At 30.3% G+C, this 13,138-nt stretch overlaps 3 protein-coding genes across 3 annotated transcripts; 1 reads left to right on the forward strand and 2 right to left on the reverse strand.

Annotated features, from left to right (window-relative positions):
• Positions 1-3,529: 3,529 nt before the first annotated feature.
• LOC135140941 (equilibrative nucleoside transporter 1-like) lies at positions 3,530-5,818 on the reverse strand. Its single transcript, XM_064071693.1, has 8 exons — positions 5,152-5,818; positions 4,998-5,107; positions 4,707-4,953; positions 4,603-4,653; positions 4,113-4,553; positions 3,972-4,063; positions 3,721-3,920; positions 3,530-3,674 (listed from the first exon to the last, which is right to left on the reverse strand). The coding sequence occupies exons 1-8, from the start codon at positions 5,174-5,176 to the stop codon at positions 3,563-3,565; spliced, it is 1,278 nt and encodes a 425-aa protein (XP_063927763.1). The 5' UTR covers positions 5,177-5,818; the 3' UTR covers positions 3,530-3,562.
• Positions 5,819-6,210: 392 nt separating this feature from the next.
• On the forward strand, positions 6,211-7,146 carry LOC135140975 (uncharacterized). Its single transcript, XM_064071740.1, has 2 exons — positions 6,211-6,764; positions 6,855-7,146. Exons 1-2 carry the CDS (start codon positions 6,401-6,403, stop codon positions 7,097-7,099), a joined length of 609 nt encoding a protein of 202 aa, XP_063927810.1. The 5' UTR covers positions 6,211-6,400; the 3' UTR covers positions 7,100-7,146.
• LOC135140976 (putative nuclease HARBI1) lies at positions 7,102-7,879 on the reverse strand. Its single transcript, XM_064071741.1, has 2 exons — positions 7,691-7,879; positions 7,102-7,633 (listed from the first exon to the last, which is right to left on the reverse strand). Exons 1-2 carry the CDS (start codon positions 7,774-7,776, stop codon positions 7,180-7,182), a joined length of 540 nt encoding a protein of 179 aa, XP_063927811.1. The 5' UTR covers positions 7,777-7,879; the 3' UTR covers positions 7,102-7,179.
• Between the last annotated feature and the right edge of the window lie 5,259 nt (positions 7,880-13,138).

Below are 13,138 nucleotides of genomic sequence, written 5' to 3' on the forward strand. Positions count from 1 at the left end.
TTTTATTTTTCACTTTCCCGGTTTTTTTAATTTTCACTTTCTGGATTTTGTCACAAATTTTCAAGTTCTTTCGATTTTTCAATTCTTCGAATTTTCCATTTTTCAATTTTTAAATTTTTCACTTTGCAGTTTTTGGATTTCCAGTCTTCCGATTTTCCAGTTTGTTTAATTTTCAATATTTCAATTTCATAATACGTATTTCCTTTTTTTTGATTTTTCATTTTTTCGATTCTTAAGATTTTTCAAGTTTTCATTTTGTAATTTTTCGTTTTTTATTTTTGATTTTTCAATTTTACAATTTCTCGACTTCCAAAACTTTCTATTTTTCGGTTTGCGTCAGTTTTTCAATTTGGCAATTTTTGAATATTACAGTTTTTCATTTTTCTATTTTTCAGTTTCCCAATTTATAATTTTTCCCTTTTCCAATTGTTTGTATTTCCGATTTTTATTTTTCATTTTTTCATTTCCTTTATTTTTTTGTTGTTTCTTTCGATTTACAATTTTTTAATTATTCAATTTTTCAAATTTTCAGGCTTTGATTTTTCACGTTTAAAATTTTTCAATTTGCGGTTTTTGGATTTCCAGTCTTCCAATTTTTCAATTTCTTTAATTTTCAATATTTTGATTTTACACTACATATTTCTTTTTTTTTTCCCTTTTCCGAATTTTAAGTTTTTCAATTTTTATTCTTTCGATTTTCTGAGTTTTCACGCTTAAATTTTTGTTGTTGTTCAATTCTTGGATTTTTAAAATTTTTGTTTTTTAAATTTTCCTATTTATCAACTTACTGGGATTTCAATATTTTGATTTTTTGATTGTTCAATTTCTCGTTTTTTTGAATTTTTAGTTTTTGATACGATTTTTTTTTTTCAAAAATTTTCAGTTTTTCAATTTATTAACTTTACAATATTTCAGTTTTATGATTTTTAAATTTTTTTATTTTTCAGTTTTCAATTTTTGACGTTTCTAAATTTTTCGATTTTTCAATTTTTCGTTTAACTGATTTTTTGATTTTCTCCCATTTCTCTATTTCTTGATTTTTCAATTCTTTCTTCAATTGTGATTTTTCAATTTTTCGATTTCTGGATTTTTCAATGTTTCAGTTTTGGATTTTTTCACTTTTCCAATTCTTCAATTTTTCAAGAGCATCATAAAACTTTAGTCAAAAAATATTTGCTTATCCCCTCCAAAAACTTGATGACGTCAGCTCAAAAGTTTGTGGAATAAATCATATCTAAAATGTACAAAATATGATGAGTCTGTACTTGTGATCTATCACTCCATTCATATTTTTTGGATTTGCATATACAGGGTGACTCAAAAAAATTAATGAATGCGTAAATATATTTTATTGATTTAATCAGGAACTACAAAACCGAATGCTCTGAAATCTTGCAGATGTTTTAAGGTCATAAAGAGTATAATAAATGTTTAGTCAAAATATATTTGCTTATCCCCTCCAAAAACTTGATGACGTCAGCTCGAAAATTTGCCGAATAAATCATATCTAAAATGTACAAAATATGATCAGTCTGTACTTGTGATCTATCACTCCATTCATATTTTTTGGATTTGCATATACAGGGTGATTCAAGAAAATAAATGAAAGCGTAAATTTATTTTACTGATTTACTCAGGAACTACAAAACCGAATGCTTCGAAATCTTGAAGATATTTTAAAATTATCATAAGCATGGTAAATTTTTGATCAAAACGTATTTGGTCGTCCCCCCTAAAAAATTTATGACGTCACCACAAAATTTTGCTGAATAAATCCCATCTAAAATGTACAAAATATGGTGAGTCTCTTCTTGTGATTTATCATTCCATTCAAATTTTTTCGATTTGCATATACAGGGTGACTCAAAAAAATTAATGAATGCGTAAATTTATTTTATTGATTTAATCAGGAACTACAAAACCGAATGCTTTGTAATCTTGCAGATGTTTTAAGGTTATAAAGAGCATAATAAATTTTTAGTCAAAATATATTTGGTTATCTTCTACAAAAAACTGATGACGTCAGCTCAAAAGTTTGCCGAATAAATCGTATCTAAAATGTACAAAATATGATGAGTCTGTACTTGTGATTTATCATTCCATTCATATTTTTGGATTTGCATATGCAGGGTGACTCAAAAAAATTAATGAAGGCGTGAATTTATTTTATCGATTTAATCAGGAATTACAAAACCGAATGCTTTGAAATCTTGGGAATATTTTAAAGTTATTATAAGCATGGTAAACTTTTGTTCAAAATGTATTTGTTCATCCCTCCTAAAAAAATTGATGACGTCACCCTTAAATTTTGCTGAATAAATCCTATCTAAAATGCAAAAAATATGATGAGTTTGTACTTGTGATTTATCATTCCATTCATATTTTTTAGATTTTCTTAAGAGGTGGTTCAAAAAAATTAATGAAGTCAATTTATTTTATTGATTAAATTAAAGGCAACACTTATTATTAGTATTACACCCCAACCAACCCAATTTGGTAGACACAAAATTTGTTAAAGGAAAAACTCGGTTGAAATATAAGGGTAGCACGCTTATTTACATCGACTTTAACATTACAGACCTGCATTTGTTTTATGCGCTCACTTGGTTCCGCGAATGTGAAATAGACATGTTTATAATCAACCAATTGTGAATTTCACCGTCAAGAATTAAAATAAAACCCAATGTTTTATATAATAAGCGGAAGTCGAAGCAATAAAACCGATGGTCGTTTTGTTTACAGTTTCTCTGTTTGACTCTCACGTATGGTGTTACGCCTGTCATCTTAAATTAAGAATGTTTATACATACACGATTTTCAGCTGCCTCTGATACGTATACGTGAGTAAATTGTTTCGTTATTTTATTGATTATTACAAATCAATATTCAAAACGACCCAATTCATTTTCTCGAAAATTTTAGAATATAATAATTTTATTCTTAGTATTACACTACATCTATCCCAACTGATATACGTGTCCTTGCAAAAATGTTGATGACGTCATCGCATTTTTTTTTTAAATTCCCACTACAAAAATGTAATGAGAAAAAAAACACAATAGGCATGCAGTCGTCAAGTTTCCGACAGCGAGGGAAGTACTGTCTAAACTCTTTAGACCAATTTTTCGATAGGTATTTTAATTTTTCAATTTTTAAGTTCTAGATTTTCCGTTAATTTTTTTGTTTTCCTTGATGTTTTGATTTCTCGATTATTCGATTTTTCAAGTTCTCGGTTTAGATTTTTTGGTTTTCCAATTCTTCGATTTTTAAGTTTTTAAGTTTGTACTTGAATCCCTTTATCGAGGGGTTAGAATTTTCGAGATTCTAAATCGAGCTTACAAGTTTCCGCAGCCACGATAACGAAAGATTGCGCCCACGACGTATTTTTGAAAGTGGCCGGAAATGATCAATTAACGCAATCTTCTCCCACTCCTCTCTTCACCGGATGGAAGGAGAGGGAAGGAGGCGGAGCGAACGCGATGGAGTATAAATGGTCGTGCAATCAATCTTAAAACGGTGTTTGACGCGCAACTTTTAAACAAGTTTATTACATATCTTGAATATTACAACAGTTCTACAGAAACGAACCCTAAGAAAGATAAAGATCCCATGAGAATCGAGGCGCCTACGAGATTGACGTGATACGCATCTTCCAGTTTTTCGGGGGGGACAGTTCTGGAAGAAATTGTGTGATTGCTGGTTTTACACCGGTCTTACTTACTTGGGGATGATCAGGTTTCCGATACTCAGCAGGAACCCATTACTTAGGGAGAAAAATACCATGATGATTATGTACTGGTAGTCGTGCGGAAAAACTACGGATAGATGGGACCGTGGTTGGACGTTACAAAGCATGAACAGAGGGACGAAAATGGCAATCCTTGCAGCACTAAAAGCCACGAACCAAATCCCGTCAAGACTCTAAAAGTTAAAAAAGTAACGTATTGTTTTTTGTAGAATTATTATACTTACAGCTATTGGTTTAAGTTTAATTGTGACAAATCTGGCGATGTAGTCGCCAATGGCTGGTAACACGAACGTCGTGACAGGCACAAAGTATACATCTACAATTAGTTGAAATTATTGTTTTTCACTCACTCTGATCTTTGTTACCATTCCATTCCCCTTGTCCCTCTCCTTCTGACACAATCAGTGACGTAATCGCCGGATGAGTCGGATTGACAGCCCACAAATAAAAGAAAAGAACAGACAAACTCTTCCAAATCAGTTTCAACGCACTAAAAAATTCCTTCGCAGTCATCATCCGTCTCTCTTCTTTTTCAAGTGTGGTTTTCGAGTTATAGTGTTGATAAAAATTGCTATATCGAGCTACCGCGATCATGAACACCAAACAAGCCAGAATCAAACCTATCACGATCCAAAAGTACACCAAAGCACTCTTTGTGGTGGATATTCCAACCGCAAGGGCTAGAACTTGCAGGCACGAAGTAAAAATTCCAGCTACCCCTTGGCCGTTTAAGTAATGTCCGAGATAGTCGGCCGGGAATTTGTACAAAATGGAGAAAAAAGTCAGTCCGGCATGCGTGGTCATTGCTAAAATTGTTGTATAGTATGTTTCAGAACTATGGTTATGGTTACTTACCGTTAATTCCCGCGATTATAAACATGGTTAGCACAAAAAATCCCGTTTGCCCTGTGAATTTAAAATTATGGTTGGTGTTTAGTTGGTAGTTTAGATTGACTTACAAGAGTCAGTGTCGACGTGGATGAAAATAGCTGAAATTACATATAGTACTAGAATTATAAAAAGTGAACCATACAGCCGCAAGTGCACGTTTAACTTATGTCCAAAGAAAAGTGTCAAAAACGAGGACAGAACGCTTGCGACGTGGGTAGATATGGTCACACTGGGCGAGAACTCCTTTTGTAACACAGTTCTATGACTAGAATCCACCTCATCGCTGGACGTGTCCCGGAATTTATACATCCAGTACTAGAACTAGAATTTAGTCAAAATCGACGTTCGTCGCTACTTACATCGTGCGCTGTAACGAAAAACGTGGACGGTAGTAAGTGGATCACTCCAAAGAACGCGAACAGAACATAAACGATTAAATACTTGTCTTTGGGTCCATTTTCGGATTTTTCTGAAACGAAAAGTCAGTTAATGCGCGGACAATTATGGTCTTACCGTCGTGTGGTGGCTTGCTACCCATTTTTCTGGCGTCGTTGCATTTGTTGAAATGGAGTTGCGATCGTATCGCGGTTTTATTTCATTGTTTCGACAATTAACAAAATTTTATCTGATGATAAAACAAAATAAGTTGTATTTGAAGTTAATTGTATTCAATGCAAAGATAACATCTCGAGGTGTTTGAAAAGAAGTATGTTATTGTAGAGTCTTTTAAACAATGTATAGTCAATTGTGGTTATCACACATTCAAGTCTCATCTAAACATTACAAAATTTCCGCGGAGCAAGTTTTAGGAACGACAAAGATGCTATCAGGTTGAAGCACCAAGATTAATGTGATACGCATTTTCTAACTTTGGTATAATTAAGTCAGATCAAATTGGAACAACGTAACTAGAGAACATAGAGAAGCGTCATAGTTTAAATTAAATGACGACACGAATTACAGTCCGTCGTCTGAGAACTTGTGTGATCTACAGACCAGAGCGCGCTCAGGCCAATGTCGACTCTAAGCGCTCGGAAACGATTTGATTGATCCGTGATCTGATACACATCCTAACCGGTTTCGACCATAATTTCTTGCTGTTTCAACTTTCGAATGCACAGTTTTTCGAAATTTTAGTTTGGGGACTTTTCGGTTTACTCCTATTCAATTTTTGGATTGTACAGTTTCTCAATTTTTCAATTTCTCGGTTTTCAGTTTGTCTCTTCAAATAATAATCTCTTTAAATATTTCGATTTTTCAATTTTTTACTTTTATAAAGTCTATTTGTCAAGATCCAAAATAAAAAAAAAACACGAAAAAATTCAAACATCGAAATCAATATAAATCAAAATATTGAAAAATCGAAAAACCGAAAATCCATGAAGCTTAAAAACAAGAAATCGAAAAATTGAGAGATCGAAATATTTAAAAAAATCCATCAAAATTTTCGATTCTTCAATGGGCCGTATGAATAAAAAGAAGCAGTTGCTCGTGAGCATGAGTACGAAGTATGAGCACATGCTTAGAGTAAAAAGTACGAGTATGAGCACATACTTCAATCAGTATGAATAAACTAAACCTTTTACTTAAGAGCATTTGCTTCGTACTCTGGAGCAAACGCTCATATTCGTTATCTTCATAAAAACACCCATCGATAGCTTATTTCCTATAAGAACGACGACCATGAAGAGATTATTTAAAAAACCACAATTCGCTATCCATGATTTTCATTTAGTTCGGTTATAATCAGTGCATTGTACAGATGAGTTCGTCAAGTGGCTGTGAATCGCCGGGGTCCGGTGCTGGGAAAACTGCAAATTCCCAATTATTTATAGTCCGAGAAATCGAAAAACGACCTGAATTACTATCAAAATCTCAGTTACCAAATGAAAAAGCAAAAAAAGAAAAATCCTTACTGGAGGTGGTGGAATTGTATGAAGTCCACTTAGGGCTTCGCATCAGCCAACAACAGTTGAAGAAAAAAATTAACAATATGAAATCGCGGCTCAAGAAGAAGACCGACAAACAGAAGACCGGAAACAAACGCATTACTTTGCATGAGTGGGAGAAGATCTTGTATAAGATACTTGAAGGAGATGATAATCCAACAATCAACAAAATTCCGGGTAGGTACCTATCGCATCTGTGTTTAATACACATAATATACCCTTTTACATAATAAACTCTATAATTCTATAAAATAACACTTTTTGTAGAACCTGCTGTAGCAGGTATGGCGAAAAGGGCACAAGAATGTGAGCCCAAACACAGAGAGGAAAAGAACTGTGAAAAGAGTAGACGTTCTCCCGAGCCCAAGAAGTCAAAACTTTACAACTACGAGACTGAGGAAACACACAGTTTAACCACAACGGAACTACAAAGACTTGTGTTGTTGGAGCAACTAAAAGCCGCAAGGATGCAAAGAGAGTATATTTTGAAGAAAATGGAACGACTGGAATAAACTGACAGTGATAATATGTGTATTATACCAAATAAACGATATTTAACAATGCATATTCAACTCTTTTTGTTTGTTTTAATTCAGAAACGTCTTCTAATAAAGGTGACGTCTTGGGCGTTGCAAGTCGCTTGTACATTGATACTGGGCCATCCTTTTCTATTGATATATTCATCCTCATGACGACCTGGTTTTTCAGTTCTAATATGGGTACAATCAATGACCCCAATGACCCCCGAAAAGTGATTGACATTTTGCCAGTCTTCTAAAGCCTGCAAAATATTTTGTTCAGTGTGAGGAAATTTGATCCATGATGAAACTTTTGCTGTGACCCTTGTTGTGACAAATGTAACTACTTTTGATACTGTCGACTGATGAACGTCTAATTCTTCTGCTATTCCTGACTGAAAACCGGAATTGGCCAAACACCTCAAACAAATTTTCATTTTCATTTTTGGCGACAAAGCACCTCCCCTGGTTTCAGTACAATCATTTAAAAAGTAATCTGCTAACCAAGTAACATTTTCTGCAGAAAATCTGCAATACGTGCTATTAATCGTAATATACTTATAATGACAAATGTTCTACGCTTACCTGTACAAGGTTTTACAGTCACCTATGTTGGTTTCCCTACGCTCCTTATAATGTTTAGTTTTTCGTAGAACAACCATGTCTGCCATTTTCCGAAATACTGTTCCATCCAACAGAAGTTGCGTCTCCTTTATAGCAGACGCATCAATTTGTGAGCAAGTGCTCCATAATGTAAGTAAACGCTCTCTTTTATTCATATCATTTGTTCAAGTGTAAGCAGCTACTTCAAATTTAGAGCACTTGCTCAAGCTCCAACACCAAAGTATGAGCAAAACCGTTTGCTCACTGTTTTATTCATATATAGCGAAGGATATGCTCCAAAAACAACGAGTACGAGCAAATGCTCACTTTTAATCATACGGCCCATAATGTCTCAATCTTTTTTTAATTTTCGTGTTCTTGACTTTTTATATTTTGATTTCCCAATTTTCCACTACATATTTCAGTTTTACGATTTTTCAGTTTTTCGAGTTTTCAATTTTTTTATTTTGGACATTTCTAAATTTTCGGTTTCTCGATTAATCCTTTCATTTTCTCAATTTTTTTACTTTTCGACTCAAATTTTTTGATGTTTTGATTTTCGCATTTTTCGATCCCTCGACATTTCGATGTTTTGACTGGTCGGCGTGTCGATTGTTCATTTTTTCAATTCGTCAATTTTCGATTTTTCAAGTTTCCGATTTTTTGACTTCTGGATTTCTAGATCTTTCAGTTTTTCGATTCTTTAGTTTTTCTTCAATTTCTCAAGTTTTCGATTCCTCTATTTTTTTGCGATTTCTCGTTGTGCTTTGTTAATTTTTCGATTTTTTAAATTTTTGACTTTTCAATGATGTTTCGATTTCACATCCTTCGATTTTTCGACTTCTCGATTTTAGATTTTTCAATTAATTGATTTTTTAGGTTTTTTGGTTTTTCAATTTCGCAATTTTTCGATTCTTTAGATTCGATAGATAGATATGTAGTTTTTGGATATTTCAGTTTTGGAATTTTTCAAGTTTTTTGATTCGTCAGTTTTTCTTTCATTTTTCATTTTTTCGATATTTCAATTTTGAGATTTTTCAATATTTAAAATTTTAGATTTTTCGATTTCTAGATTTTTCATTTCAGTTCTTCGATCACATTTCAGGTTTTCAAGTTTTCGAATTTTTCAAAGATTTCGATTTCTTAATCTTTCGATTTTTCGACTTCCCGATTTTAGATTTTCTGTTTTTCAATTGTCGTTCTTTCAAATTTTCGATTTTTTAATTTTTCAAATTTGACATTTATAAACTGTCAATTTGTCGATTTTTCAATTAATCGATGTTTTGATTTTCCCATTTCTTGACTTTAGAGAGTTTTCGATATTCCTGTTCTTCAATTCTTTAATTTTTCGGTTTTTCAGTTTTGAGTTTTTTTAAGGTTTCGATTTTTCGACTTCACTTTTTGGATTTTTCGATTGCTCAATCTTTCGACTTTTTAAGTACTCAGTTTTTCGAAATTTTAGTTTGGGGACTTTTCAGTTTACTCCTATTCAATTTTTGGATTGTACAGTTTCTCAATTTTTCAATTTCTCGGTTTTCAGTTTTTCTCTTCAAATTTACGATATTTAAATATTTCGATTTTTCAATTTTTGACTTTTATAAACTCTTTATTTGTCAAAATCCAAAATTAAAAAAAAAACACGAAAAAATTCAAACATCGAAATCTCGATAAATCTAGAAATCAAAACATTGAAAAATCTGAAAACTGAAAATCCATGAAGCTTAAAACCCAGCAGTCGAAAAATTGAATTCGAACAATGAAAAAATTGAAAATTGTAGAATTAAAAATTTTGAAAATCGAATAATCGAAAAATCTAAAATTTAATGACCCGAAAATTGGAAAACAAGAAATCGAAAAATTGAGAGATCGAAGTATTTAAAAAATCCAAAATTGAAATATCGAAAAATTGAAATACAAAAAAAATAAATTTGAGAAATCTAAATTACGTATTGATTCTTTGACTTCAATTTTTTGATTTTCCAATATGTCATTTTTTTTAATTTTTCAATTTTTAACTTCAGTTTCAGTTTTCCGATTTTTCGACTTTTCAATTTTTGTAGATTTTAGTTTTGGGATTTTTCAGTTATTTGATTCCTCGATTTTTCAATTTTTCGATTCTTCAGTGTCTCAATCTTTTTTTTAATTTTCGTTTTCTTGATTTTTTATATTTTGATTTCCCAATTTTCCAATATTTCAGTTTTACGATTTTTCAATTATTCGAGTTTTGAACTTTTTTACTATTCGACTTTTAGATTTTTTGATGTTTTGATTTTCGCATTTTTCGATCCCTCGACATTTCGATGTTTTGATTGGTCGGCGTCCCGATTGTTCATTTTTTCAATTCGTCAATTTTCGATTTTTCAAGGTTCCGATTTTTTGACTGCTGGATTTCTAGATCTTTCACTTTTTCGATTCTTTAGTTTTTCTTCAATTTCTCAACTTTTCGATTCCTCTATTTTTTCTGATTTCTCATTGTGCTTTTTTAATTTTTCGATTTTTTAAATTTTTGACTTTTCGATGTTTTGATGTTTCGATTTCACATCCTTCGATTTTTCGACTACCCGATTTTAGATTTTTCGGTTTTTCGATTTTTAGATTTTTTAAATGTTTGATTTTTTCATTTTTCAAGTTTTCGGTTTTTAAACTTGTCGATTTTTCAATTAATTGATTTTTCAATTTCTCAATTTTTCGATTCTTTAGATTCGATAGATAGATAGTTTTTGGATATTTCAGTTTTTCGATTCGTCAGTTTTTCTTTTATTTTTCAGTTTTTCGATATTTCAATTTTGAGATTTTTCAATATTTCTGTTCTTCAACTATTCTATTTTTGATTTCTCATTTTTGTGGTATTTTAATTTTTCAATATCTAAAATTTTAGATTTTTCGATTTCTAGATTTTTCATTTCAGTTCTTCGATACATATTTCAGGTTTTCAAGTTTTCAAATTTTTCAAATGTTCCGAAAAACCATGAAGCTTAAAACCGAGCAGTGGAAAAATTGAATTCGAACAATGAAAAAATCGGAAATTGTAAAATTAAAAATTTTGAAAAATCGAATAATCGAAAAATTGAGAAAGAAATATTAAAAAAATCCAAAATTGAAATATCGAAAAATTGGAATACAAAAAAATAATAAATTTGAGAAATCTAAATTACATTTTGAGATTTTGATGTTCCGATTTTTCAATTGCTCAGTTTCCGGATTTTTTGACTTTTCAATTTTTTGATTTTCCAATTATCATTTTTTTTTAATTTTTCAATTTTTAACTTCAGTTTCAGTTTTTCGATGATTGGATTTTCCGATTTTTCGACTTTTCAATTTTTGTAGATTTCAGTTTTGGGATTTTTCAGTTATTTGATTCCTCGATTTTTCAATTTTTCGATTCTTCAGTGTCTCAATCTTTTTTTCAATTTTCATTTTCTTGATTTTTTATATTTTGATTTCCCAATTTTCCAATATTTCAGTTTTACGATTTTTCAATTTTTGGAGTTTTCAGTTTTTTTATTTTGGACATTTCTAAATTTTCGATTTCTCGATTAATCGTTTCATTTTCCCAATTTTTTTACTTTTAGACTTTTAGTTTCATTTTTTCAATTCGTCAATTTTTCAAGTTTCCGATTTTTTGACTTTTGGATTTCTAGATCTTTCAGTTTTTCGATTGTTTAGTTTTTCTTCAATTTCTCAAGTTTTCGATTCTTCTATTTTTTCCGATTTCTCGTTGTGCTTTTTTAATTTTTCGATTTTTTAAATTTTTGACTTTTAAATGTTTTGATGTTTCGATTTCACATCCTTCGATTTTTCGACTTCTCGATTTTAGATTTTTCGGTTTTTCAATTTTTAGATTTTTTAAAAGTTTGATTTTTTGATTTTTCAAGTTTTCAGTGTCTATTTCTCAATTAATTGATTTTTCAGGTTTTTTGCTTTTTCAATTTTTCTATTTTCAACTTCCCTTTTTTGATTTTTCAATTTCTCAATTTTTCGATTCTTTAGATTCGATAGATAGATAGTTTTTGGATATTTCAGTTTTTCGATTCGTCAGTTTTTCTTTTATTTTTCAGTTTTTCTCTTCAATTTTGCGATCTTTAAATATTTCGATTTTTCAATTTTTGACTTTTATAAACTCTATTTGTCAAAATCCAAAATTAAAAAAAAACACGAAAAAATTCATACATCGAAATCTCGATAAGTCTGAAAATCCATGAAGCTTAAAACCGAGCAGTCGAAAAATTGAATTCGAACAATGAAAAAATTGAAAATTGTAAAATTAAAAATTTTGAAAAATCGAATAATCGAAAAATCTAAAATTTAATGACCCGAAAATTGGAAAAACAAGAAATCGAAAAATTGAGAGATCGAAATATTTAAAAAATCCAAAATTGAAATATCGAAAAATTAGAATACAAAAAAATAAATTTGAGAAATCTAAATTACATATTGAGATTTTGATGTTCCGATTTTTCAATTGCTCAGTTTCCGGATTTTTTGACTTTTCAATTTTTTGATATTCCAATATATCATTTTTTTTAATTTTTCAATTTTTAACTTCAGTTTCAGTTTTTCGATGTTTGGATTTTCCGATTTTTCGACTTTTCAATCTTTGTAGATTTCAGTTTTGGGATTTTTCAGTTATTTGATATTTTTCGAGTTTTCAATTTTTTTATTTTGGACATTTCTAAATTTTCGATTTCCCGATTAATCGTTTCATTTTCTCAATTTTTTTACTTTTCGACTTTTAGATTTTTTGATGTTTTGAGTTTCGCATTTTTCGATCCCTCGACATTTTGATTGCTCGGCGTCTCGATTGTTCATTTTTTCAATTCGTCAATTTTCGATTTTTCAAGTTTCCGATTTTTTGACTTCTGGATTTCTAGATCTTTCAGTTTTTCGATTCTTTAGTTTTTCTTCAATTTCTCAAGTTTTCGATTCTTCTATTTTTTCCGATTTCTCCTCGTGCTTTATTAATTTTTCGATTTTTTAAATTTTTTACTTTTCAATGTTTTGATGTTTCGATTTCACATCCTTCGATTTTTCGACTTCTCGATTTTAGATTTTTCGCTTTTTCAATTTTTAGATTTTTTAAATGTTTAATTTTTTGATTTTTCAAGTTTTCAGTGTCTATTTCTCAATTAATTGATTTTTCAGGTTTTTTGGTTTTTCAATTTTTCTATTTTCAACTTCACTTTTTTGATTTTTCAATTTCTCAATTTTTCGATTCTTTAATTCGATAGATAGTTTTTGGATATTTCAGTTTTCGATTCCTCAGTTTTTCTTTTATTGTTCATTTTTTCGATATTTCAATTTTGAGATTTTTCAATATTTAAAATTTTAGATTTTTCGATTTCTAGATTTTTCACTGCAGTTCTTCGATACATATTTCAGGTTTTCAAGTTTTCAAATTTTTCAAATGTTTCGATTTCTTAATCTTTCGAT

The sequence above is a fragment of the Zophobas morio genome, unplaced genomic scaffold, assembly GCF_036711695.1.
Source record: "Zophobas morio isolate AGI-343-1 ecotype UQ-CSIRO unplaced genomic scaffold, CSIRO_AGI_Zmor_V1 ptg000041l, whole genome shotgun sequence".
NCBI lineage: Eukaryota > Metazoa > Arthropoda > Insecta > Coleoptera > Tenebrionidae > Zophobas > Zophobas morio.

What these genes read in the sequence shown, in the direction of transcription:
- LOC135140941 (XM_064071693.1), bottom strand. Translation starts at nt 5,176, where the DNA reads ATGGGTAGCAAGCCACCACACGACG. An exon ending in TAGCAAGCCACCACACGACG is followed by an intron (nt 5,108 to 5,151) that starts GTAAGACCATAA and finishes TTTTCGTTTCAG; the next exon opens with AAAAATCCGAAAATGGACCC. An exon ending in TTAAACTTAAACCAATAGCT is followed by an intron (nt 3,921 to 3,971) that starts GTAAGTATAATA and finishes TTTAACTTTTAG; the next exon opens with AGTCTTGACGGGATTTGGTT.
- LOC135140975 (XM_064071740.1), top strand. Translation starts at nt 6,401, where the DNA reads ATGAGTTCGTCAAGTGGCTGTGAATCGCCGGGGTCCGGTGCTGGGAAA. An exon ending in AACAATCAACAAAATTCCGG is followed by an intron (nt 6,765 to 6,854) that starts GTAGGTACCTAT and finishes CACTTTTTGTAG; the next exon opens with AACCTGCTGTAGCAGGTATG.
- LOC135140976 (XM_064071741.1), bottom strand. Translation starts at nt 7,776, where the DNA reads ATGGCAGACATGGTTGTTCTACGAAAAACTAAACATTATAAGGAGCGT. An exon ending in GACTGTAAAACCTTGTACAG is followed by an intron (nt 7,634 to 7,690) that starts GTAAGCGTAGAA and finishes CACGTATTGCAG; the next exon opens with ATTTTCTGCAGAAAATGTTA.